The 24,944-nt window shown below is 34.2% G+C and overlaps 1 protein-coding gene across 1 annotated transcript in view; it reads right to left on the minus strand.

Moving 5' to 3' along the window:
• XIRP2 (xin actin binding repeat containing 2) overlaps positions 1 to 24,944 on the minus strand; it is a 211,650-nt gene that overhangs the window by 78,652 nt on the left and 108,054 nt on the right. The window contains exon 2 of the mRNA XM_012724849.1: positions 19,096 to 19,249. Within this exon, the coding sequence (XP_012580303.1) occupies positions 19,096 to 19,249 (154 nt within the window). The remainder of the gene's footprint in view (positions 1 to 19,095; positions 19,250 to 24,944) is intronic.

A 24,944-nucleotide genomic window follows, 5' to 3' on the forward strand; every position in this document is an offset into this window, starting at 1 on the left:
TCAATATTAAATTTTATATAATGCATAATAAAATATATAATATACATTAACTATATTATTAGATATATAATATGTAAATATGTGTGGTTGTGACAAATAATTGACATAACTTCTTTAGCCATTCACCCATTGACAGACATGTTATTTCCTTATCTTGGCTATTTCGAATTATGCTGCAATAAACATGGGCATGTAGATAATAATTCAAAATTCCATTTTCATTTCCTTTGTGTAAATGCCTACAAGTAGACCTTCAAGATCATTTGGTGATTGTCTTATCAAATGTTTGGGGAATTTCCTGTTTTTCACAGTGGTAGAACATTTCCAGCAACAAAGCACAGGATTTCTTTTTCCTTACATTCTAGTCAAAACTTTTATCTCCTGTCCTCCTGAAGATAACTATTCTAACAGGTTTGACCTGTGTTACCTATAGTGGTAATGGTTACTCTATCTATCTTCTATTTCTATTCCCCAGAGGTTTTTTTTTTTTCTATCCCCTTTTGTGCCCAGTCTGTTACTTCTATCTCCTGTTACAGTTAATGATTCTATTATAAATATTACCCTGTTTAAATTACTATATGGTTCTTATCTCCTAATTAGAACCTTTCTGACTAAAACTCAAATTTCAATGAAGTATAAATGCCTGTTTTTTGCCCTGGGCTATCCTGGATATATATTTGTAATTATCTCTGAACATAGAGCCTTAAGGTTTCTAAGATTCAATAGTCTCATTTATATATGCTGGGAATAATAACAATAGTCTCATTTATATATGCTGGGAATAGATAACACTATGCTTACTGAAATTCCTTATAAGGTGTGAAAACATAGAAGTTATATGCATTATTTTCACTAGAGGATAGACTGTGAGACAGGCCTACTTTAGAATCTATCCAGTCATTCCTGAATATGCAGTGTCTCTCATGGGTTTGGTACACTGGGTGTTCTAGAAATGCTAGCTTGATGAAGAGATGCACAAACAAGTCTGTAAGACTATTCATGCTTGTTAAATTAATCAAGTTAAATTTTTTAAATGTGGCATAAATAAATCTAGGCTTTAAACTTTGAAAAATATAAATATTATATGATAAAAATATAGTTGGTATTTCCCTCAATGATCACAAAATGTTCTACAATCTTGCCTCAAACACAGTTGTGGTTATAAATGAAGAAAGGGATGCTGGGGAAACTGTTTCAGAAACTAAAACTTTGTCATACTGTTTTATTACTATTTTTAGGTTAAGTTTGTAAGAGTATTATTCTCTATAACCTGGTAAAGTACATAAATTGACTACAGTTCTTTTGTTATCTGTAAGGCTAACTTGTAGTTTCTGATAACACATGTCTTATGTTACAGCATTTACTAAGTGGATAAATAGCACTATATATGTAGTTTTTTTTTTTTTTAATCAGGGAGCTAGGAAATAGCTTTCATATATTTCTTTCTCCCCTAATAGCCACTCCTGTAATATTTTCACCAAGAAACCTAGACAGGTCTCAAGGAAAAGTATGCTTCTATGATCAAGATGAAGCTGTACAATTTTTCCTTTTTGCATCTGTACATGGGCTTGAATGCTCATACACTGTAACTCCTATTGCAACATTTTTCATAAGGATGTCTAGGAGCTTTGTCAAGGAATTTAATTGTTTTCTTTCTGCATAGAATTAATAACAATACCAGGTTGCTTTGACTATAAGGCAGAAAGGCAAGAAATATGGATTTTTAATACTTTTCTAAAAGCAATTAAAAATTACCTTTTTCTCTCTGAATCTCTGTACATGCAAGTATGTGTATGTTTCTTAGAAAAATGAAAAGCTAGCCTCCAAGTTATCATATATACATATATATATATATATATATATTATAATAGGCTGCTTCTTTTGCTTAACACAAATTAAGAACAGAGTTTGTATAAATTAGGAACACCATCTTGAACATACTAGGATCAGATGTTGTCCTATTACATTGTAGAACAAAAAGTCAAAAAGCAGACATAAAGCATATATTTCCATTATGAAATACAAAATAAATAACTGGATAAACAAATGAATGAATGCATGAATGAAAGCTGACACACATGAAGGATAGAGGAGCAGATAAAATTAGGAAATCTAGGCCTCTCATGAGTCTACCACTGTTTTTAAGTATGTTATTGGGATGTCATAAATAGCTTCATGTGTCTTTTGGAAATGCTTGCATTCAGAACTTCATTATACTCAGTGCTTTTAAAAAAGATTTATTTATTTATACATGCAGAACTGGGGATCAGGCCAGAGATGCATGCGGTGAGAAGATTCACCAGAGAGAGAGTGGGGAACAGAACAAGTAGACTGACTGAAATATACTGCTGAGGGGAGCAGCGGGTGGGTCAGGAGGGTATGCCAGCCATGTGGGTCACCCCTTTGGCTGCGGATCAAACTAATGCTACAGTGGTTGCAATAGCTTCATAGTGCTGTGCTTTAGTGCCACCAGGGAGGGACTGCATTTTGTTATTGTGAACTGCATTTTGTTATTGTAAATAAAAAGAATAGCAGGCATTTTTAAGCAACATTTGATGTGTTTGTATTAGGAACAGGGAAAAATTGTAAGAATGATTCCATATAAATACTTTTATACTATGAATTTAAAAAAAAACAGGGACTGCCCTGGTGACTTAGGGGTTAAGGCTCAGTACTACCACTCTACTGTGTGAGTTTGATCTTCAGCCAGGGATCTAACCCACATATGGTGCAGAAGACCTCTCCTGTTCCACCTGCTGTTCCCCTTAGCAATGTATTTCAGTATATAAGCCTGTTCTGCTTCCACTCTGTCTCTAATGATTCTCTCACTCAACACCTCTGACCTGTACTGCCAATGTTCAATGCAAAAATAAACAAAATAAAAAAAAATTGAAGCAAGAAAAAATGAATGTCTAAAAATGGAAGAAGGAAATCAAGCACAGTTTAACTACCTTTGAGGATTTAGCTGAGGAGTGAGGAGTGTCTATTTTTCACTCATTTTCACTGACAAAGGAACTATTTATTTACCTGCAATCATTATCTTATGTTGTTAGGTGAGTTTCTCTTATTTTTCAAAAAACACTCATTTACTAAATACTTTGTTGATAGGCCAGAAAAAATGTGGATATAGCAGACTCTATTTGATGCATGATTTGCAAAGCTTCTCATTTAAGCGCATGTTCTCAGAAGCATAACTTGATGATGACTTCAAAAAGTAGGAAATCAAGTATTTACTTGAATATGATTCATTAAATATCTACCAGGAATTGAGAATGCAAGTACAAATAGCCTTGTACTTGATTAACTCACAGTTGCTTATTGATTTAGGGAGGTGGGAACCATATTAGAGGGAAATTTTCAAGTAGTACATTGTAACTATAAATATATATTGTGGATTTTTTCTAAGAATTAAACTTCCCTTAACTAGCAAGCCAAGCTATGCTTTAATTTCTACTCAAACTAGTGCCACCTTGAGGGCTGTGCAGTGCACTGAGTTATTTTCATGTAATATTGCAGGTAATACCTACAAAATTCATAACAGGTAGCTAGAGCTAACTTCATTTTTTTTTTAATGTGGAAATTAAAGGTTAGGGTCACTAAGTAACTTCCTCAAGGTTGATGATTCATAAATGCCAAATACAGGATTTTGATCTGGGTTTTTCTATCATTAATATTCACAATCAATTATTTTATCAGCAGAGAATGTATATGAAAAAGCATATACTCATGACTTACAACTACGTTCACTGATTCTTAGTATTTCAAAATTAATTAAAGTACTAATTCAATAAGTATTTTGAACATACACTCCACACAGGGCAAATTTTACTGAATATAACAAAAAAACATATATAGTATAGAACATATCAGAATCATCATATAGAAAAATGTGAATGTTGCTTGTACAGATGGGGTAAGAACTGCATTTTAGTGAGGATCTGAAGAAGACATCCTGAGATCAGTTTATCTCTTATTCTAATACCAAGGAGTCAGAACACTTCCTTGTAAGCCATTGAAGCATTTTCTATTTTCTGGAATCTTATACTTCTCAGAGTGATTACACAGGAGAGCATCAAAGTGGTGTACAATTTCCAGAGACTCAATTTCTCTTAGGAAATAGATATTTACACATTTAGAGCTGAGATTTCTATTATATTGTTTTTCTCATTCCAATCTAACTATGATTTGACTTGTCTTCTTGTTCTTCAAGTCCAGGTCATAGGACTCAGAAGACATCATTTTATACAAGAAAAAGATTACATTATAAAATGAAGACTAAAAATTATGAGCAATAATACACAGCTATATAAAAAAATAAATTTGAGCTGAATGAAACCAAAGTATGTGGCTGGAACATTTCTCTCACACAAAGAACTGTCAGTCACAGAAGCTTACTTCTTTTATGGACACAATTTGTAATTCCCTATTTTGTAATGAGTTTAATATAATTATTGGCCTTTCTACCCTGTCAAAATAAAAGTCCCATGAGGGTAGGAACAATACTTTTGTTCAGAATGGTACATCAAATATCTGGTTTCCGATAGTCCTTCATGACTATATTGTTTGAATAAATGAGTAGTGATTTTACATTGCTATTATAATTTAGCTCCATTATTTTTATATTCATTATCAGTATTTTCCACTAAAATATGAATTCCTTGAAAGCAAGATTAGTCTCGAATTTGTGTCTTCTGTATCTGTTTATAAGATACTCAACCACTGTAAAAATGAATGTTTTCAAGCCAGACTGTAACATTGTGCTATTCACATAAACAGTTCCAACATATAGTTTCCTTGAAGGGCTATAATGGAGGAAAGAGGGAGGATCTGAGTCTCACCTTGAGAATTGTTTTCCTAGTTAATCTTCCTCCAAGGAGATATTTTTTGCTCTTCTGAATTTTTCAGTAATTTGTGCTCTTGTGCCTTCTATTCTTAGCTATCATGTTGACAAACTTGTACCTCAATCTCAAAACACTCCAGCCCAACTCCAGCCTCTCTCTAAACACAGGATGGGTCTTTATACAGATGAATTACTCACTGCTATTTTCCTAAGCAAACAAAAATTCAAAATAACATAGTTTAACAAGAATAGATAAGAGTGCGAAGAAATCACTTGGGAACTTTATTAAAATGCACTGATCTTCAGAGACTCAAAATCAATAGGATTAAGTTGCATTTGACTTTAAAAAATAGATTAAACTGAGAAAGTTGTGTTTTAATAATCATGTTTGAAAGATGATTTGAAAAACTTTGGGTGATACTATGACTTGGGAGTTCAGAGAGGAAATTTTATGCATTCTTGGTCTGTCAGTGCCTATATCTGATATTTAATTGGTGTTAACATCATCCATTAAAATGTAGATGCTTGTGCTCCCTAGAGAATCTGCTTTTTCATGATCTTTCTTCTTTTGTGAACTACTTTATGCCCCCAAACTTACTTCCTATCCTGTTCTAGGATCTGACCTTAATAGGAATCTACACTGCTGATTAATATATTTAATCTTATCCTTTTTATGCCATAACAACTTCTAATATCACTTAAGATAGCTTAATTGTCTATTGAGAGTCAGTTAAAATTAAAAAAAAAAAAAAACTTAGGTAAATTCCTATAGCCACTGGGACCCAACAGTTTGTTCAATGATTAATGAGTAATCATTAAATTCATTCCTTCACAAATATATGAATGAATGTAGACATTTTTTTTTCAGGCAATGCAATGTCATATATTGAACTAGCCCCTAAAGGTTTTGTTTCAAGTTATATGATTTTATATTAATATTTCTTAAAACATTTTATTCAATAATATCTTTTAAAAGATTTATTTATTCACACAGAATTGGGGTACAAGCCAGAGGTGCAGGAGCGATGAGAGGCTTCACCAGAGACAGAGGGGGAACAGAACAGGTAGATTTATGAAGTATACGGCTGAGGGAAGCAGCGGGCAGATCAGGAGAGGTCTGCCACACCATGTGGAACACCTCCGGGGCAGGGGATTTAACTCACACTGAAGTGGCTGTGGCTTGCTTGCAGTGCTGCATCCTAACCCATTGTGCCACTGAGGGCCCTATTCACTAATAATTTTTAAGGTCATAAACACCTTAAAAGTTTCTACTAAATTGAAATAACAGTGATCTCTTAAAAAATATGAAATCAAATAACACAAGACCAGTTCCTGAATATCCACATACAAAAATGAAACTAGACCACTAGCTCACTTCATGCACAAAAATAAATTCATGCACACAAATATAAACTAAAAAAACTTGGATGTCAGAACTGTATATTAATTTAATAGTATTACACTGTCTTAATTGCTGTAGTATTATAATAAGTTTTGAAAATAGTGTTAGATCTCCAATTTCATTCTTCTTTTTCAATATTATATTGACTATTCTGAGTCTTTGGATAACTGCATATAAACTCTCAATAAGTTAGTCAAGATCCACAAAACATAACATTAAAACTATGGATCAAATTGGCAAGGACTGATATCTTTGCAATAGTTAGACTTTCTATTCATTAATATGGAATAGCTCAACATTTATTTATTTCATTTGATTCATTGATTTTTTTATTTGCCTCATGTAGACCAGACACACACACACACACACACACACACTTATCATAAATACTAAGTCTGGGGATTGCATGTATAAATGATATTGTATTTTTAATTTTAAATTCGACAAATTTCACTTTTTCTTTGCTGGTATATAAGAAAGTTTTTTACATTTTAATTTCACAACATACATATTTGCTCTAATCATTTAATAGTTTCTGAAATTTTTTTCAGATTTTTCTACATATGTGACAACATGTTATCTTTTTCTGCAAAGTTTTCTTTTATTTTCAATCTGATTAACTTTTTTTTATGATATTGCATAGATAGTAGAGAATGTTATTTAAAAGGAGTGGTGAATTAAATCCTTGCTTTGCTCATGTTCTCAGTGGGGAAAGTTTGAATTTGACAAATGATGTTAGTTGTAGAATGTTTGTAGACCACTATCAAGTTAAGGAAATTCCTTGTATTAAGAGTTTTTATCACAGATGTGTGTTGTGTTTTGTGAAATACCATTTCTGTATCAACTGATATGATCGTGTGATTCTTCTTTCATCTGTTGTGGATGACACTGATTTTAAATGTTAAGTCAATCTTGCACACCTGAGTAAATAGCACTTGCTGTCCTTTATAATTATTTTTATACACTGTTGAATTTGATAACTTATTATTTTATTGGTGATTTTTGTTTCTAAATTCATGAGAAATAATGATCTGTAGATTTCTTGTAAAATCTTTATCAGATTTTGGTAATTAGGGCAAAGCTGGCATCATAGAAAAAAAAATTAGGAAGTATTTCCTCTGCTCCTATCCTCTAAAAAAGGTGATAGAGAATTAATATAATTTCTTCCTTAAATAGTTCATAAATTTTACCATGGATCCCATCTGGCATTAGTTTCTATTTTGGAAGATTATTAATTATTTATTCAATTTTTTGGTAGATATAAACTTACTATAGACTTACTTAGCTAGTCTTGCTTCTTCTCTTGTGGGTTTTAGCTAATTAACATCTACAATTATAAGTTTGTTTAGCCAAAATACCTGTAAATAGATTTTCATAAATGTGGTTGTGAGCTATGGAGAAGGCAAAGTATTCCACCATCCTTAGATCTGTCCTCAGTTTTTTAGTGAGCCTAAGCCTCTGGACCTGAACTTCAAGTTTTTCAAGGACTTTTCTCCCTCCATATTTTTCTTGGACGAGGATGGCTCTTTTCCTTTTCCTACATGAAACTCTGCAGTTAACAGGAGTTTGGTATTTCTCTTTTCTCAGGTCAGTTAGGCTAGGCTATAAGTCTTTTTTTAAGATTAATTTTTTAATGTATGCATGGAAGAACTGGGGTGTAGTCCAGAGGGATGTGTGGGTGGGGGGAAGAGGGAGGTTGACAGGATTTAACAGAGACAGAATAGGGCTGCAAAGGGGAGCAGTGGGTGAGACACGAGAGATCTACTGAGCTTGTGGATCACCTCCATGGTTGGGGGTCAAACTCATGGTGCAGTGACAGCTTGATAATGCTGGAACTTTAACCCCCTGCACCAACAGGAAGGCCCTATAACCTAGCACTTTCTTTTTTTTTTTTTTAAGATTTATTTATTTATTCACACAGAACTGGGATACAAGCCAGAGATTCAGAGGCAGAGGCGGTGAGAGGGTTCACCAGAGACAGTCGGGAGCAGAACAGGCAGATCAATGAAGTACACTGCTGAGGGTAACAGTGGGCTGGGCAGGAGAGGTCTGCTGTGATATGTGGGTCACCTCCAGGGCCGGGGATTGGACTCATGCTGAAGTGGCTTTAGTTTCTTAGTGCTGTGCTTTAATCCACTGCGCACCAAGGAGGGCCCCCTATAGCTAACTCTTTTCAGCTAAGAGCTGGCAACATTAAGGAAAAAAAAAAATGCTACAATATAATGCAAGCTGGTTTCTTTCTTCTACCATAACCAGAAACATAAGGGAATTTATATTTATACATATTTACTATGAACACCTCTTTGAACTGGAGGTAAATCTTACAAAAGTATTCTAAATAGGTTCCCTGAATTTTAATTCTCAAATTACTCCATACTGAGCTTTAAGAAATTTGCCAAGTGCTGTCAAGATTTCCTGTCATGTACTTGATTTCTGAGTAGTTTCTGCTCACGATGCTCTGCTCTTTATTTACTTGTCTCCCTGTATTTACTGGTCTCTCCAGTCTTGGACACATCAGTTTTCTTTGTTTCCTTACCTCTCTTTAGATCCTACAAGAATCATTATTATTATTTTTCAATCTGTTGAGCTTATTTTTTGCATTTTAGAAAGACTGGTAACTTCCAAGTCCTTTATGTGTGAAATCAGAAACCAGAAATCAGGCCCTCCCTGGTGGCACAACGGATTAGAACACAACTCTGAATGCTAGCCTCAGCTGCTTCAGTACCAGTTAGATCACCCACCCCAGAGGTGATCCACACAGAGCAGCAGATCTCTTCTGTCTCTCCCACTGCTCCCGTTAGCAGTGTATTTCATTGATCGGCTTGTTCTGATCAGCTCTCTGTCTCTGGTGAAGTCTCTCACTGCCCCTGCATCGGTCTGTACCCAGTTCTGTATGCATAAATAAATCAATCTTAAAAAAAAAAAAAAGCCAGAAATCAGTGTTCGTATTTCTTAATTGGGATTGGCCACAGAGGTATAGAATCGCCATGTGTAACAGATCCTCAAATACTCCTTATTCAGTCCTTCCAGAGGTCTAAGTGACACAGCATATACCAAGGTCCCTATAATATTTAGCATGAACTGTCTATGTGGCCCAGAGGTCACAACAGAAAGCAGACACACGTGAACTGTCTAGTCTGGCACTACTCTAGGTATACAAGAGCTCTGCATCAGGTCAGATATTGCTAGGAGCTGGTAAAAGGCCATTTTTTTTTTGCTTTGTAATGTTCAGGAATTGTACATCCAAACCTGATGAGCTAATTTTTTACTGAAAAATCTTCTAAATGACTGTAGTTTTATAAAATCAATATTTGCTCATTTTTTAATCTGACCAGTGTATTTCCTTATATCTTAAACCATCCCTGTGTGCTATTTACGCTTAAGTATATTTCTAAGTCCCCTCTAGTTAGGGTTTACTAGTAGCAATTGCTTTATGTTTTAGTCTATTTAAAATACGTTAATTTTGTCCTATGATTACATTTTCAGTCAACAAAGTACAAAATTTGAGTCAAATTTGTTTTGTCTCACTATATCAAAAATATAACCATGCTTTATCAGATTTTATTTTTAATTTTATTACCAGTGTAATTATTGATTTTCAAAGATAAATTCTGTTTTTATCCTCTTTTTAAAAAGTTTTTTTTTAATTTATTTATGTATACAAAAGTGGGGTGCAGGCCAGATGTGCAGGGGAAGGGGTAGAGAAAAGATTCACTAGAGACAGAGTGGGGAGCAAGACAGGCAGATGGAGGAAGTACACTGGTGAGGGAAGTAGTGGCCAGTAGGAGAGGTCTGCTGTACTCTGTGGGTCAGCTCCCCTGTCAGGGATCAAACTTGTGCTGAAGGGGCCTCTGCCTGCTTTACAGTGCTGCCCCCGTTGTGTCATCAGGAAGGGCCCTATTGTTCTTCTTTTACTTAATTCTATAGCTTTCTGTAGTTTCACTAGCATTTGTCCACAGGTACAGATTATTTTTATCTTGCTATTTTTTTCCTTGTGGAACCTACATCTGAGATCCAGGCCTTTTATAAGTTGAACAAAATTTCCAGCCATAATTATTGGAACACAGTCGAATCTTTTAATTTCTAAGTTCCAGTATGTTTCCATCTCTGAAAGAATTTGTTTACTATTACTAATAATTCTATCTTTTTCTGTTCATTCCAATCACTCCCTTAAATTATTTAATTTATTCTTTCAGTAATTCCTTAAAATTACTGTTTCATTGAAGGCATTCTTTTACAAAATCCAAGATGAGTTCTCTCACTGTTGGTGGTATTTTTGGCGTCCCTTTGGCTCAATTCCATCAACTGTGTATTAAAAAAAAAATTTCAATGTTTACCAAAAAAAAAAGAAAAGAAAAGAAAATATGTGAGAGTAAGAAGTATAGGCACTGTGAGGATGTGAGGGGCCATCTTGCAAGTTATATAGCACATATCATGTTTTGCAGCTATAATCAGAAAATATGATTGTATATTGTGTCCTTCATTACTTCCTTGCTAAGAATCTGAGAAGCTTAAAAATTTATAGCTAGATTACTCATTCCATGGCATTATATAAGCAAGAAATATTGAGAATGAGCCAAGACAAGATTGTTTGTTGATGCAGTAGAAGGATGAGTTTAAAATATCCAGAGGAAAATGTCAAGAAAAGCAAAGTCTAAATTTAGCTTCCTAGGAGTATTTATTTAGCTTACTAGAATCTTCATTCATTTCCTAAATGTATAATCTGAATTATTAAAATTAAAATCTTGGTATGTTAAAATGTGTTTCATCATGTCCTGTCTATAATATAACTAAAAAGGAATGGGCTCCATGATTGAAATCTTTCCCTCACAGGAAAACATGTCATTGTTAGGAATGAAAAGTACATATACTTAAGCAATAAGTCCAAAGTACTGTGGAAAAATGATACAAGGTTTGGAAGTAGTGTATCAAATTTTTACCTGATAAAAGTAGTATTCTTATCAAGTAACTAGAGAATAACTACATAGGATTAATAAATATAGATTTACAGAATTTTAAGTGTTGAAATATTAGAATAAACTATTAAAGGTGATTTTCTGATCATGTTGGCAAGAAATGATTTTTTTTTTCCGTACAAAATGATGATGATCAACAAATGGACAACTGGTTTTTGTCTTAGGCAGTACAAAGTTAAGTAATAGTCTCTAAGGATTTCTGAGACCCTCTGGCTGGGACTCTGTGTTCTCATCTAATTGAGGCCTCATATACAATTTCATCAGTTTGACAGTCAAATAAAGAATCATAACTGTGACGTGCAGAATTTATTCATAGAATGTTATTTTAGGTCCATCCCCATATTTATAGATGTGGAAAAAGAGTCAAATATAGAAACGTAGTTCTTTAATAATGAACTTTACAAAGACAAACATTCATATGTAATTTGAATTTTTAACAATTATCATGAATAGTTTATTATTCTTATTATGTATCACAGACTAGCTGTCTTCTATCTAAAATTTTGTGTAGAGAAACTGGAGTGTGCATTCACTAGGACAGGGTGGGGAGTAAAGCAGGCATATTTACTGAAATACACTGCTGAACAGTGAGTGAGACAGGCAAAGTCTGCTATACTTTTCCTTGGTCAGCATCAAACTCAGGCCGTAGAGGTAACAGCTTAAAGACTTAACCCCTAGGTTGCCAGGGAGACAAACACTATATATCTTACAGCACATTTGAAGTTGCATTAACAAGAAATGAAAAGTTATATGTAAGAGATAAATATTTATAATTAATTTTGATTCTAAATATTTAAGGTATTTCTAATATTAAATGTTTATTATATAAGAGAAAAGATACATTTTTAATAAAAGTATTTGATCAAAACCTGAAAATATTAATGCATAAAAAAGACTTTATATAATTTGAAAATGGAATTTTACAGACTTTCAAATAAGTTCAGTTATTTGGTGGCTTTCACCCCCTATGCATATTCAGGATACCTATGCTTATTAGCACTGTTCCCAACATTCGTTTTTCATAATGTTTATAATGGTGAAAAATAGCCAACTACCCCACTTCTTCAATTTTGTAATCATTGTTAAATAGAGTCAATGGACATTTTAATCAATTCTGAAAGCCAAGGGAAAACAAACAAACAAACAAAAGAGTCTTCCTTTTTCATGAAATCCAGCCAATGGATTGTGTGCTCAACCTGAATTATTTCACCTGCAGCTTAGATCTGGCACCAATTCTAAGCTCATCTACTGGGGATACAAAGACATTTGTTAAAATCAACTGCAAACAGCAAATTTATGGTGGTATTCCTAGTCCCCTAATTTCCTTACTTTCAATGCCCTTTCATAATATTGACAGAGCCACTTGGGATTTCCATCCTGACTCTTATTCCTCCCTCTTACATATCTTTCTTTCTCTGCTTGATGAACTTCCAAATCATACTTCAAATAAGTTGATTTTTTTAAAGGAAAGAAAAGAAAAGAAATAAAGGAAAGATACAGGGAAAAATGATCACTTTTCTGATCACAGATGTGCCTTATTGTAATACTTTTCATCTTTATATACTGACCTTTGTTCATAAACCTGCCTCTTTTTCTTAAACTAAGTTTCTCCGGAGTAGGGTGTCTGTCTTCTCATACACTACTCTTCAATACCTAGCACAGAGGCTGGTTAACAGTAGATGTTCAGAAAACATTTACTAAATTCATGGATATTGGTCTGTGTTTGCTTCTGACTACAAAAATTAAACAACAGTTTTTGAATAAATGGATTTTTGCTCCTTCTCAAAAGCTTCACAGAACTGCTTGTTTCCTCTCCCCCAGCCATTTTCTCCTTTCTTCCTCCATTCCTTTTTCTATCTCAATCACTTTTTCTTCACCCATTCTTCTCTCTCTTGCTCACCCTTTTCTTATTTCCTTTCATTCAAAATATCTGATGAGTTTTTTTCAGTCATGCACTAATGTGTAGTGTCTGGGGTTTGAATCCTTAAACCCAGATCAGATTGCATCATCATTTGTCATAAAACTCATCCAGTGTGGACCTACCACATTCATAAGCCTTTAGCTTTGCCTTTATTTTGGAACAGTGACTGGTGGTCATGTGAGCTGTGTCAACCTGGAGTGGCACATGAAATCATGAACATATTTAAAGAAGTAGGGTTCTTGTGTTTCACCTTTGCACTGACATTCTCATTTCCAACTTAATAAGGTAACACAATTTCATGTCCCTTTCTCCACAATAACTGGTTCCTGGTCTGGCTCTTGTTTATAGGTGCTAAGTCTTTAACCAGCCCAATGACCCTGACTGAACTCTTAGCTTCCTATGTGTCTCATCTACTTGGAGAGAAAACACCCCAAGTTTACAGTGCATGTCCTGAGGAGAAAGGAGAGGAAGAGTTCTACGCGTTGCATTGGTGACTGAGAAGAGGTATAAGGATTTTACTGCCATGTGTATTTTCTCTGCTTCAAGTAACTGAATAGAAACTAGCAATGTCAATAATGCTACAACCACACGGCTGGGAATACCCAGGTAAGATTCTGCCTTGAGTCTTCCTGGATACACCTGTCTTAAACATAAAATAGAGACAAATTTGTGTACTTGTTAATGAAGAAAAAAATCTGTGTACTTGTTAATGAAGGGTTTACATAAATGCCACATTTATGTTGTGGCTGACCTTGACAATACTGTTCAAAATTGCAAATCCCATCTTCTTTATCTTGGCTTATATTTTTTACAGCACTCATTACCTCCTGATAAGTCAATTAACATCATTTTTTTATTGGCCTACCTGTTGGAATATAAGCTATAAAGGAGAGTGTTTTTTCCTCTTTTGTCTTTTATTTGTTGATGACTCTAAGCACGTAGAACAGTACCTGACAAATACACTCAATAAATTTTTTGTTAAATAAATGGGTATAGGTAAACATTATCTCAAAAATATTCTTTAGAAATAAGATATACACATCTATTCACAGTCATAATATTTAAAAAAGAGTATTCAGCTTTTCCAGTTGCATAAAGTTAAGATAAATGAGTGGTTTTCAAGAGGGATATTTATACTTGTTCTTTCTTTGATGGCATCATGTTTTAAAATTAAGTATGACGGTGCACAAGTTCAAAATGGGATCCCGAGATTTTGATTATTAATCAGTGGAAAATTTCCAGCATTCCAAGGTGCTGATTTCCACTACCATGTGAAAGATCTCACAAACAGACCTTTCATTTCAATTTCCTCGGAATAGCAAACTCCCAGCTGTCCCTTCCAGTAGAGCCATGATTTAACTGTGGAATTTGCTTTGACTCACTGACTATAAAAGCAACTCAAAGAAACATGTGGGAGTAATTGAAAAACTGCAGGTGAAAGCTACTTTAAGAAAGGGTAAACCCCCAAATGAGTAAACAGTTCAAACATATCAAATCCTTTTGATATGACAAAAGGAGTTTTTGTAAAAAGCCATCACCTCAGAATTATTTTAAGTGATGATTCACTGATATTTTTATTCATGGAATGTCTCCATTGTGAATTAAAATAACATGACTGTTTTATAGGAGAATTTCTGGGGCATGAACAAAGACACGGGTGTGTGAAGAAGCAAGTCTGTATGTAGAAGCCAGCGCTGGAGACTTGGGTTCATCAGACTGTCTAAGGAGGAGGTCTAAAAACCTGTCCCCTGAGCCTCATTAAGAGAACAAACCAGTCAGAACAGAACAAATGATGCTGATGGCCTTTGTTTAAGCTACTGTGTGACTAAATGTCTGATTTATTTATAAGTTTCCAAATGAAACCCTTTTTTTGTTGTTAAAGAAATGCTATTGTTAGTTTTAAGTATCCTGTTACTCCATTTCATTTAACTTTGTTGACCTTAGGCATTTAAGAAAATGGCTTACTTTCTGACTTGAGAAGATTCATATTCCCAAGACAATTAAGTTATAAAAAGATGTTTTGAAAAAACCTACAGCCTCACAGTAGATATTTCCTCCTTCTGATAAAACCATTGTTTATCAGCATGTTGAAAAAAAGGACAAGGGGAAATGATTTTTTTTTTTTAATTTTGTCATTACAAATACTGTAACAAAGAAACCATCACTATGGGCCCATCACTATGTGGCGCAGCAGGTGAAAGCACAGCACTAAGAAGCTTAAGCCACTTCCACATGAGTAAGATCCCCGCCTGCCCCAGAGGTGGCCCACATAGTGCGGCAGACCTCTCCTGACCCGCCCACTGCTCCCCTCAGCAGTGGACTTCGTCGATCTGCCTGTTCTGCTCCCCACTCTGTCTCTAGTGAATCCTCTCACCCTCGGCATCTCTGCCCTGTACCCCAGTTCTGTATGAATAAATAAATCTTTAAAAAAAAAATCACTAGCTCTTAAATACAATATTTTCAACTGAGGAATTGTTATTTATTTTGTTGACATAATTCTCTTGACATTTATCCACATATATTTTAATAAAGTAAACTTGCAGAGAAAAGATAATTAGCATCCAGATTCTTTACTGTAAGAATGCTGGACACTGAATTCCTTGAAGAAACAGCTTGCAAAACTATTCTATCCAATACAGTAATTGTTTACACTTAAGCTAATTAAATTTATACAAAATTAATAATTAATTTGCTCCATCATGCTAGTTGTTATTCAAAGGCCTAATAGTCACAAAGAGCTAGCTAGTGGTTACCACTTTGGAAAGCACACATATGAATACTTTTATTGTCTCAAAAAAATATTATTCTGAAATGTCTGATTTTAAACAAAAAACAAGGTATATGCATAAAAATTACTCACCTACCTAAATATTTACATATATTTCAATGGTTTAGGAGCATTAATAACTAGAAGAATCCTACCAATTAAAGAGAAAGTAGAGAATTAAAAAGAACAGAACCTTGAGTTTGTTTTGTAAAATCTGTCAGAGAAGATAAATGGCCATTATAAGAATAAAGAATGAATTTAGATTTAATGGAGCAGAATGCAAAGAGAAATACAGCAGGTAATTTCAAAGGTTTATTACAAAAGCCTTGAAAGAGTGACTTTGAATGTATGTTTTATCTGTTAGCATTTTATATGTTGATGACTTAGAAGATTAAAATAAAAATTACCCTTCAGAGAATAAAAGTGAAACACAGGTGATTGTCATATAAAAAAGTCTCAAGTAATTTAAATGTGATGAACTCAATCACTTGTGTTATTTGAAGCATCCCTTGATCCACAATCTTTCAGTAGAAAAAGTTATTTTTTACTCTTCATATATAAAACTCAAAGCTTAGTTTTGGATCTAATCATGTAAATCAGTACCTAAGATACCCAATATTCATTTCCAACTTACTGTTTTAAAATATCTAAAGTATTCTACAAGTTACATATTTCTATTACTATCATAGTCAAACCATATGTACTGTTTTTTCTCGCTCTGACCTACTACATCATCCAAATTTTGAAATTATGTATTTGTTATGTTTGACATTTAACTTGAAATGAGCCAAGTCTTCTGAGTATCACTAGAATAACTATTAGAGAAGAATTCATCAACATACATACCCCCAAGCACCTTGTTTTACTGACATCAATACTGCAGAGAGGCAAGCAGGACAACACAAATAAGGGGTGATCAGTGCAGTTAGATACCACCAGAGAGTGGGTCACCAGGCATGGGAATCCCCAGGGCCTTTTTCTGTTATCTATGACCTATAGCTGAAGGTAAAGAGTGGGACATAATTCCATATCCATTGTGATTCCTGAGTCCTGTGATGGAATTATCAATTTACAATGGTCTTACTAAATTCTAAAAATGCAGGACACTAGCTGCATTTTAATGAAGATTTTTAAATATTTTTTTTCTATTTTTTTTTTACATCTTCCTTCATTTTGTGCATTTTTTCATCTCGGTTGTAATCCCCACGGGCTTCCCACCACCAATTCACCCGTGTGTCTTCAACACAGTCCAGTGTTTTTTTATTCAACCACTTTTGAAAGAACCATAAATAACTACTGTTCAAATACTGTATGAAACTTTTGAGATTACTTAAGATGTTTAACTAGTTATGAGGCATCAGTGTCAGTCATACATGGCATAAACCCTGACATCTTTCAGTTATTACATTCTATTCAGACATGTATTTATTATTGGAATAAATCATATTTCTTTGTGTTAGAACAGCAACATCTATATGCTCTTTTGTTGTACAGGTTTCCTTAGACTTAATCAAGTCCATCGAAGTTAATTATGCATAGAAAAAGGTCTATGATTGTCCCACCAGAGGTAGAAACTTGGGGCGCAAGGAGGGAATTTAGAGGATCCCATTACAAGTAATGATATATAGGAATTCAAGTTCTTTTGCAGTGTACACATAAAAATAGTTAAGTGCAATGTTCATCCTCAGTCCAGTTTTCCAGTCTTGTGTTTTCAAAGTTAGCTCCTAGTATCCTCTGAGTCAGTATATCTGAGGTCTCTCTTAAATGTTAAGTCATATATTGCATAATGGTGGCCCTCTAGAATAACTTTTCTAAGTAATAAAATGAGAGACTTTTACAAGCCTTTGCATGGAATCCAAAGAAAGACAGGAGAAGTAAGGTGAGATGAATGGGGATGTTTATCTCAAGAACTGATCATCTTTCAACTTCATATTTGTTTACTGATATAAGATCACCATAGTATGGTATCATCAGATCAAAAATCACTCCCTAAAGCCTTTTTTTTCCTGGCCTCAGTTAATCTAATTCCTTTGCATTCATCCAAATGCTCATAAAGTTTAATCACATGCCAGAAATATGTGGAGTAAATTCCTCAAGACTGATGCTAATAATATTAGGGTATCAATTGGGCATACTGAAATGAATTGAAAATGAAAAATAGAGACTGAAATCCCAATTTACATGTATTTTGAAACCCATGTCATTAGTAAGCTTTCCTTTATTCTTCCCATATCCATCTCCCACTCCAAATTATAGATTTAAACCAATTGGACTCAGAATGGGATAAATCATATGTAAATCATTCTGAAGTTCAGTCTGTACTGTCACAGAATATATCTTCTCCAACTTGAATGTGTACATGAATCATTTGAGGTTTTTGTTAAAATGCCAATTCTGCTTTAGTAGGACTATCGTGAGGCCCAAGGCTCTGCATTTCTAATACACTTTCAGGTAATGCTGATGCTCTGATGTTCTAAATGTTATGCTAATTGTGATCTTTAATAAACATCACAATTATAGTATGCTTTACTTAGATAAAATGGAAAAATCCAGATTATGACTAATCAGAAATGATAAATGATGTCGGTATGTTCCAATACATTATTTATATTTTGTACTTCTGTCTCAATTGAAATTTATATTAATAGTGCAATTTATAACATATGAGCTATTAACTTTTTAATGACATTTGTAAAACATTAATCAAGTTTATGAGGTTTCCCCTAAATGATGACACATTCATGTCACTTTTTGTTCCAAATTCATTTAGCACATTTAGCTTAATTGCCTGAAAAAGAAAAGCTGAAGGCATTTAAACTTTTTACATGTTGTAACTGACAGTTATTTATATTTTATCTTCTTATTACCTATAGACAAAGAAACAAATAGGTTTCTCTTTCTACACACAAAAGTAAAAGTCAGATAATGGTCAAATGCATTGTTCCAATAGTCTATAATGAAAATGCTTGTTATACTGGTTTATAATCAATTAACATATGTTAAAATATCTCCATCTAAGGTTAGAGCTAGAAGCATTTAAATGTATCTCTACTCCTGAATTGTGTTCCTTGAGTTATACTGTCATCTTTTTCTATGCTAATTTTTAAACAAAACCTTCATACATTTCATTAAGCATTCATGTTGCACAATTTATGAGCCCAAGAAACCACATGAAAATTTTATGCTAACCTTCAAAGATGTGGCTGTGACCACTTTCAGGTGACATCATGTCAAAAGGTGCTTCCTTGCTTTTCTTGTCTGAATCTTTCACAGAATCATTGAACAGGCTTCCAGGCTGACTCTTAAATGTTGGTGAACACAAACTTCTCTCATTCTCTACTTCCTGTTAGAAGACAGTAAAGGATGTGTGTTAAAAGCTATCATTGGGAAACAGATGTGATTTTCAGGGGGTTTGGAAGGCAAGAACGGGGTTGGGAGGGTTCTATGAATAATGTTTTCCAATATTCCTCCAGTAAATTTGATAACTTCTAAGAACTATAAACACAATTTTGATGCTTAGTTTACTTTTTTTTTTAAACCACTAATTACACTTCTGAATTAGTTTTTCTTTCATGTGGCTTTTTTCTCACTCGTAAAAAGAAAAAGTGGAAATAAGGGTCACAGATAAGGTAATATACGTTAATAGATACACTTCTTAAGGCCTGAGAAGTGTCCATGAGGGTTTTTTAAAAACAGTAGCATAAGAACATCAGAAGCTTAAGACAGAAGGAAATGAGTTTTTTAAATGTTATGTTCACCCTTTGATGTTAATTCTAGTAATTATAGAGCTCTCAAATTACAGACCCATTTAGGTACCACAGAAAGAATAGTTTGACAATTCATAAAGATAGTAAAATTAATTCTTTGAGATAGTAACTCAAACTAGAGAGATAAAAATTTCTTAAAGAAAAAGTATAAAAGACACTTCAAATTAGGGAGAATAGTTTCCTTTTTTAACAGACTGAGTTATATTATCTAATAATATAAGTAATCACACTAATTATTATAGATAAAAATTGTAAAAGGTAAGGAAGCCAAGATAGCATGAAAAATAAGAGTGTATAAAAATGATCTCTTAACCACTAAGTCTATTTACATTTTCTAATTTGTATATATATATATATATATATATATATATATATATATGCATTTGTTAACAATTTTTATATATGACATAAATTCATTAGAAACTGTTATTTGTTTCATTTTCCTTATATGACCTCTCATACCAAGTATATGATTTCTATGATCTCTATTATTGTACTCTTAAACTCAAACTAAAAACACAGAAGAAAAATAGATGGAAGTAAGTTTACATTGTTTTAGGAATTTCCTTAAATGTATTCTCAACTATTATCAAAAGTCTGTAAGCCCACACCAAACCCCATTTTGATAACAGTAGTGATGTTTCATGCTGTCGAGACACAAAGTCACACATCCATGATGTGAGAGTGGCAGCTGCTTAACTAGTGAAAAAAAAACAGCATCATCATCTCAGTCTTCTGGTACCTCCTCCACTATCATGGAGAATAACAGCTATGGAATGGATACTTAATGTTGGTCTTCTTTTGCTTCACTAATGTATCCCGACTCCCAGGGAAAATAATGTATGAAGATGTTAAAAATCAGCAAATCCTTTTCAGAAAATTTTTATTTTGAGAAAAGCTGGAATACTGAATAAAGCTTGACTGATGAAGTGAAAGGAATATCTCTACTTCATATTGAAACATGAAAATGTGGCTTAGAGAGATTGAATAAATATTTCAGCCAGAAATGACAGTAACTTATGCTACATTGGTATTTTCAGATTTAAAATAAAAATACTAAGAATTCATCATACAGGCCCTCCCTGGTGGTGCAGTGGGTTAAAGCACAGCACTAAGAAGCTAAAGCCACTTCCGCATGAGTTCGATTCCCACCTGCCCCGGAGGTGACCACATGGCATGGCAGACTTCTCCTGACCCGCCCACTGCTCCCCTTAGCAGTGTACTTCGTAGATCTGCCTGTTCTGCTCCCCGCTCTGTCTCTGGTGAAGCCTCTCACTGCCCCTGATCCTCTGGCCTTTACCCCAGTTCTGTATGCACAAATAAATAAATCTTAAAAAAAAAAAAAAAAGAATTCATCATACAGAAGGTACCCCACAGAAAGTTCACATGTGAATGTGGTAGACGTGTCCACAAGTGTTGATCATCAGATACAAGTCATTCTGAGGTAAGTTTCTCAGAGCCCTGGATAGTGGTAAGGAGAGGTCTCTGTAAAGACTTAATAGAACTTAGAGCTGTCGAACTGTTCTCATCAAATTAGTGATCCACTTAAATCACGTTTAGTTTATTTTATATACTGTGTTTCTCAAAAGATTCACATTGAGTAAAAATCTACAAACTTAAACATATGTGCAAAACACCCACTGAAAGGGAAAACTTGCAGTATTAGAACTTGGATTGGAGCTCTCCCTTGGTACTTATTAACATATTAGCTGTGTGGTCTTACACAAGTCACTTGACATGCCTATGACTAAGATTTTTCATATATTATACAAGGAGATTTAGTCACTGATCATCTAGCATTCAACAACCAACAATTCAAAATACAATTTTATTTGAAATAAAAAAAAAATCATCTTTTGTAGTTTCCAATTCAGTGAGAAAGACTAAGACTAATAAAACACATAAACCAATGTAGCTCTGCAACTATATACAAATTCAGAAAGGAGATATATATAAACTAGGAGTATTTAAAATGAAAGTAACCTACCTATGAAGGTCAGCAAAGATTTCTAGGAAAAGATCTTCAGCAAATATTTGAAGGATAAGTGGGACTTAACTAAGTGGAAAACTTTTCATGTGGTAAGAACATGTGCAAGAAGAAAGCATGGTGAATAATGTGGTGGAATTAGGAAGCCTGAGTGAGAACATGGATGACCTGCAGTGGTAGGTAGAGGCGATTCACAGAGGACTTGGAGGGATATTCTAACTGCTTTGGTCTAAGAGCCAAATGGAGCTACCGAAGGATTTCAAGTGAGAGTGAGAGTGAGAGAGTGAGAGAGAGAATGAATGTTTATAAATGGATACATAGGACAGAATTAGGTCTACAGTGTAAATAGTGCAGTTTATCTCTAGCATAGATTTTCTCAACCGTGGCACCATTAGCATTTTGAAACAAATATTTGTTTTGGTTGGGGGACACTATTATAAATTCCCAGGGCTATTAAAGGACCTGTTGAATGATTTTGTCTGAATCTTTTCTACAATTCTTCTACAGCCAGGTAGAGGTTTTGTGAGAAAAAAAAATTTTAAAAATGCATATGGTGGCCCTTCCTGGTGGCGCAGCGGGTTAAAGCACAGCACGGAGAATCTAAAGCCGCTTCCTCATGAGTTCGATTCCCGCCTGCCCCATAGGTGACCACATGGCGTGGCAGACCTCTCCTGACCTGCCTGCTGCTCCCCTCAGCAGTGTACTTCGTTGATCTGCCTGTTCTGCTTCCCACTCTGTCTCTGGTGAAGCCTCTCACCGCCCCTGAGCCTCTGGCCTGTACCCCAATTCTGTATGCACAAATAAATAAATCTTTAAAAAAAATGCATATGGCAGGGCAGGTTATGGTGTGGGAGGGACAAGGGATTTAGACTGTTATCAAGAGAAATGAAAATGATTGCAATTATATAGAATAAAATATAAGGTGTACTTATAGTGAAGAAAATAAACTAGGGATGGATAAAAATAGAACAAAGATCAACAATCTGGAATCCTGGTGATTTTAAAGACCCTGTTACTGTGAATATCTGATAAAAGTAATTAAAAAGAAATGTGGTCAAGGCTGAGAATACTTGTAGGATTTAGTAGCAGCAATGAAAAATAGAAGCTAAAGTGAAGTAGAGTAGAAGGTTATTAAATATGTGGAAAGTTAGAAACTCAGAGGCTATGATGCTATGTCAGAACAATGGAGGGCACAGTAACATGTTAAATTATGTCATGCTGTAGTAAATGAAGGAAATGTAACTAAAAGTTAATAAATGACAGAGATAAAGGGAGGCATAGAGAGTGGATCTGACAGGTAAGGGTCTCAAATGAGTCGCTTTTAACAAGAGGGAAGGGAAAAGCGGTCAAGATGGCCCACAATTACCTGAGAATGATCCAGGGAGATATACAGTATGTTTTCAGGAGGCAGTCATGTTTTGTTATAGAAAGCAGGCCAGTTGAGACTATAGAGGTTGCTGATTGTAGAGTGGTAATTCTAGAGACACTAGTGGAAGCTAGGCTAATATAATATTTAAATAGAAAAGTCTCTCAATTGTGTCTACAATCTTTTCTAGCTGTTAAGAAATTTATAAAACCAGGAAAGCAATGGAAAAGACAGGAAACAAGCATAAAAAATAATGAGGTGATTTTCCATTTTTACTTATGTACAGTTATTCCTTTAACATATATATAATTATAATCTTATACAATTAGTGTGTATATGTATATATATATGTATGTATATATATATATATACATACATATATATTAAATGAGAATGAAAAATGCCACCTTTTAATTATTATTTAATACCTACTTTACAAGAGAGCATGGAATTATAGGACCGCCTAAAATAGTCAGAACATTGTACCATCCATTTTCTAAAAAGTGGTTTGCCTTGGCCTCCTTGGTGGCACAACAGGTTAAAGCCCAGCATTATGAAGATATTGCAGCCACTGCAGCACAAATTTGATTCCTGGCCAAGGAGGGTGACCCACATGGCATGGCAGACCTTTCCTCAGCAGTGTATTTCAGTCAATCTGCCTGTTCTGTTCCCCACTCTGTCTCTGGTGAGTCCTCTCACCCCCTGAAACTCTGGCTTCCACCCCAGTTCTGTATGTATAAATAAATCAATCTTAAAAAAAAAAAAAAGTGGTTTCCCTCGCGCTTTTTATTTTTTCCTCTTGGTATGGATCCATGAATAGAGGGAGGTGGGAAGATGAGCATAGACTAGTAAAATGAAAATGCTTGGACTTATCTCTGTTTAAAATGCTGAGCTAGTTCATGCACATTCTTGCCAGACTCAGTGCATTCTTACCTTAGATAAATAAATATAATGAAATAGATGAACATAGAAAGTTTTATCCTGGCCAGAGAGAAATAGGAATTATGCAACATAAGTGACAGGAAAAGAAGACTCTTATAATGAATTCTGCTACACTTTGAGAACAGAACAAGTTAAAACACAGCCTGATCAACTCATGAATGAAAAATAAATTGTTCATTCATGTTTTTGAAGTTTTAAAATCTCTTTGTCCCAACCTCTCTCCAGGAGAGCTTTACCTCTTTTTTTCTGTATTTTAAAAGTATTACTTCCTGATAGCCCAACTCGGTGCAAAGTCTGCAAATATCTTCATTCCATTCTACATTCGTCTTCATTCATTCAAGGGCTTTGAAACATGTAAAATTTTTTAAGCACTGTTCTAGTCACTAGGAACACAAAGATTATTTAGATGGATGTTCTCCAGAAGTTCAAAGTCTAGTAACAAAGAAAGTTACATATATTGAGCCTTAAAACTAAAAAAATAGTGTGTAGTCATAAGGATATTTAGTCATCATGGGTGTACACAGAGAGATAATTTCTGGAAACTAGGATCAGAGAAAGCTCTTTACAGAAGGTTATGTATGGTTCTGTACAAAATAGGAATTATTGAGTAAAATAAAATAGGATTACAAGATTAAATTTGTTCATTTTATATATATATATATATATATATATCTGTCAGCTATATGAAAAATATTACCTATAAATATTACCTATAAATATAACACACATAAACATAAATACACACTTGCTTATTAGTAAGCACAGTAAATAGTTTTTTAAAATTTTCCAACTGTAAGAATAAATTTACAAAAGATTAGCAAGAAAGGAAGGAAAGACAGACATTAAAAACTAGTTATGCGGGCCCTCCCTGGTGGCGCAGCGGGTTAAAGCACTGTACTAGGAAGCTAAAGCCACTTCCGCATGAGTTCAATTCCCGCCTGCCCCGGAGGAGACCACATGGCGAGGCAGACCTCTC

The sequence above is a fragment of the Condylura cristata genome, unplaced genomic scaffold (genome assembly GCF_000260355.1).
Source record: "Condylura cristata isolate star-nosed mole 26May11 unplaced genomic scaffold, ConCri1.0 scaffold00002, whole genome shotgun sequence".
Lineage (NCBI taxonomy): Eukaryota > Metazoa > Chordata > Mammalia > Eulipotyphla > Talpidae > Condylura > Condylura cristata.